The sequence below is a fragment of the Eimeria acervulina genome, genomic scaffold, assembly GCF_000499425.1.
Source record: "Eimeria acervulina Houghton genomic scaffold, Eah_scaff1087, whole genome shotgun sequence".
NCBI lineage: Eukaryota > Apicomplexa > Conoidasida > Eucoccidiorida > Eimeriidae > Eimeria > Eimeria acervulina.
Window position 1 is genome coordinate 1 of NW_013549431.1, and position 3,088 is coordinate 3,088.

The 3,088-nt window shown below is 45.9% G+C and overlaps 1 protein-coding gene across 1 annotated transcript; it reads right to left on the reverse strand.

Annotated features, from left to right (window-relative positions):
- Positions 1 to 1,513: 1,513 nt before the first annotated feature.
- On the reverse strand, positions 1,514 to 2,785 carry EAH_00055250 (hypothetical protein, conserved; the record flags this gene model as incomplete). The annotated part of the gene is made up of 2 exons (XM_013393885.1): positions 1,514 to 1,555; positions 1,679 to 2,785. 2 exons carry the CDS (start codon positions 2,783 to 2,785, stop codon positions 1,514 to 1,516), a joined length of 1,149 nt encoding a protein of 382 aa, XP_013249339.1.
- Positions 2,786 to 3,088: the final 303 nt, after the last annotated feature.

Below are 3,088 nucleotides of genomic sequence, written 5' to 3' on the forward strand. Positions count from 1 at the left end.
GGTGGGTGGGTGGGTGTGTTTGTAGGTAGGTGGGTGGGTGGGTGTTGGTGTGTGTACGTGTGTGGGTGTGTGGGTGTGGGTGAGCGTGTGCGTGTATTTGTGAACGTGCGTGTGTATGTGTGGGTGGGAAGCGGGGAGCACTCTAAATTCTATTTTTAACACTCCCTAATTTGCATTCACGTTGTGTCCATTCCAACTACTTGAACAATAACTAGAGGAAAATGTTACTGTTCAGAAACTTTCTTTGAAATCCTCCACAAAAACACCCAGTTTTATATATGCATATATGCATTTAAATGCAATTCGAAAAGTCGATTCTTTTTCTGATTGCGTGATAAGTCTTCCGTAGTTACTTTGATCCTCTGAATTGTGCTCCTTATCACTTCTGGTTCGTACGATCTATCGGCTATGATCACACAAATTAAGTTTCATGCCTAAATTTCTTTGTATTATCTAGCTCATCCTAGTTATTTGCGTTGATAACTGTTAATGTCACTCAAAAATTATAATCAATTACTTATACGTATATCAGAGCAAATTACTACCATAGCTGCCCTAAATTGATATTCTTTTGTTCACCAGCCCCGCTGTCTGTTTGATTCCAACATGAGTGTATTCGGAAATTCACCAAAATGCAACTCATTTCTGGTAATTTCTTATGTTGTATTTATTTGGAATTCAATCTACAGCTGAAAATCCCATTTTATGGAAATGCATAACATTTATTGTATCGAACTATTGACATGTTAGGGCCTGTGGGTTTCAGTAAAAATCCAGTTAAGATAGTACTGCATCAAACTTACAAACTACTTTAGTCTTGCCTACATCAAATAATTGTAATTTTGGAGACCCTAATTTTTTGGAAAGTTTCGTGTCATGATTGCACAATCAATCCAGCACTTCTATATTCTGGGAAAATGTTTAGCTAAATTGTGGCATTTTTTTATTGTAGAAACTTTAATGGGCATTAAAAAGTACATACTAATTTGTAATTTAATTCGTCATAATCCCCCAAGGTTTCCTGTGACTTCTGCAGGGCTGGCAACTTGTTCGTGTCCGGGGGCATCTTTCACCCAAGAGCAGTCCCGTTGTAAGCTCTTTTCACTCGTTCTATCAGCAACAAAGTCTAGGGCCTAACCACATTATGCTGATGCGAAGAATCGTCCAGTTGTAGCATATGTTTTTCTAGATAGCAGGGGTGTCAGGCGTTACGAAGGTGCCCGTTAGGCTCCGCAAAGGGGCTTTACATGCCAAAATAAATGGTTGACCTGCGAGCTCGTAGCTCTGGGTACCGTTCATACTGTATTATTTGCACTTTCGACATTTAAGTATAAACGCCCTTTGGAGGGCGGCAAAAATGCAAACCCCGCAATTATGGACATATGACCGGAACCTCTGGCATAGCGGCCCACAATACGCATCTAAATCTCGGCAGCGCCTGAACCAGCAAGCGTCGCACTTGTCAGCTTAACTAAACAGAACTAAAGCACATCGTATTCTTGGACTGAAGGTATTACATTTCATGTTCTTCGCCCTCAGCAAGCTCTCCATAGGCCTGAAATTAAGAAACGCAAGCATTCACGGTCGGGTGTTTCTTCTAAAACTAGCACATACGGCGTGACTTGAAGAGATTGGGCTTAAGGGCTTTCTACTGGTTCAAGTGCCTATTAGGACTCACTTCGCCACTATCTTCTTCTATGGAGTGCAGATACTGCTTGGAGCCTGCTCCACGTTCCAGCTCGCCTCCCTCAGCGTCAACTGGGCGTGCCGGATTGCCGCCGCTCATTTCGTTTTGTTCGGCTTCTGCAGCGTTGACAAGGACGTCGCACGCTCCGAGAGCACGTCCAGCAATAACCAACATGATTGCGATGTATCCTTGCCAACCAGGGGTGCCGAATGAGACGCCGATAATGAAGACGAAGAAAATGGATAGCACCTCAAGGAAACGCCATGGGCCTTGACCTGTTCTGCGGATGAGACGATTCGAGACGATGTTCTTCAGGAAGGGTAGGGCTCCCACAGTAAAGAGGCACCCCCAAGTCTGCCAGGTGTAAAGCGACTCGAAATTCATTGGCATGCTACTTAGCACGGAGCCCTCGCCGCAAATGATCATCAATACCGGGAGGATGACGACAGAAATGAGGTGCTGGTGGTTGTGCAGGAGGTTTCCTTTGCCTTCAACTTCGTGCATAACCTTCTGCAGAAAAGCGGCGCGGAAAGCGGCAGAGAAGATTGCATAAAGCAGAGCCCAAGGTAGCACGTCAGAGCCGACGGTCTTAGAGTCGGTGATGCCCAGTAGAAATGCTGTGAACAGAAGACCAACGGCTTGCCAACGCATTGGCATGTACTCCTCTCCACAACCCACGAATCGGGTGATGTGATGAAGCACAACAGCAAAGGCAACGACCACAGGAAGCGTTGCTATGCATTGCACGCGGTAGAGAAGGACGTTCGCGAGGACCAGCATGAGGGCGTTGACAATTGTGGGCACAAACAGTCTTCTCAGTAGTCTCTTGTTGATCTCAACTCTTGGGAAATAAGCCAGCTTGGGATATTCCTTCCCAACCTCGCCAAGGCACCAAGCCATCAACAGGCCCTGGGCCAGCTGCCACCAGGTGACAAAGACTGGAAAGGGGACCACATCGAGAAAGAGGCGATACACTACAAAAATGTTTGACAAGGTCAAAATCAAGAACAATATTTCGGATGTCAGAATCTCAGGATCTGTGAGATAACGTTGGAGTTCCTGCCAAGTCGGCATTCGCAGATCGCGGAGAGAGGCCATTGTGCCAGCCTTCGTCGTCAGCTTGCAAAAAATAAGAACAATGGCCCAATCAGTTTAAGAACACTGGGAGATATTGACTCCCTGAAAGTTATGAGTTGCTGACACTGTTCATGCAACGAAATGATCGCATCGACAGCCGTCGCTGTGAGGCAAACACGCAGCCGACAGCGCAACCAGGCCGCCGAAGGCTAACTGGAGGGGTGCTGGAAGGGGAGCTCTGAATATCGAACAAAAAACTCTGAATTGTCCAGCTTTTCACTGCTTTTGAAACAAGAGCATCATGAGGCGGTAGATGAATCTGTT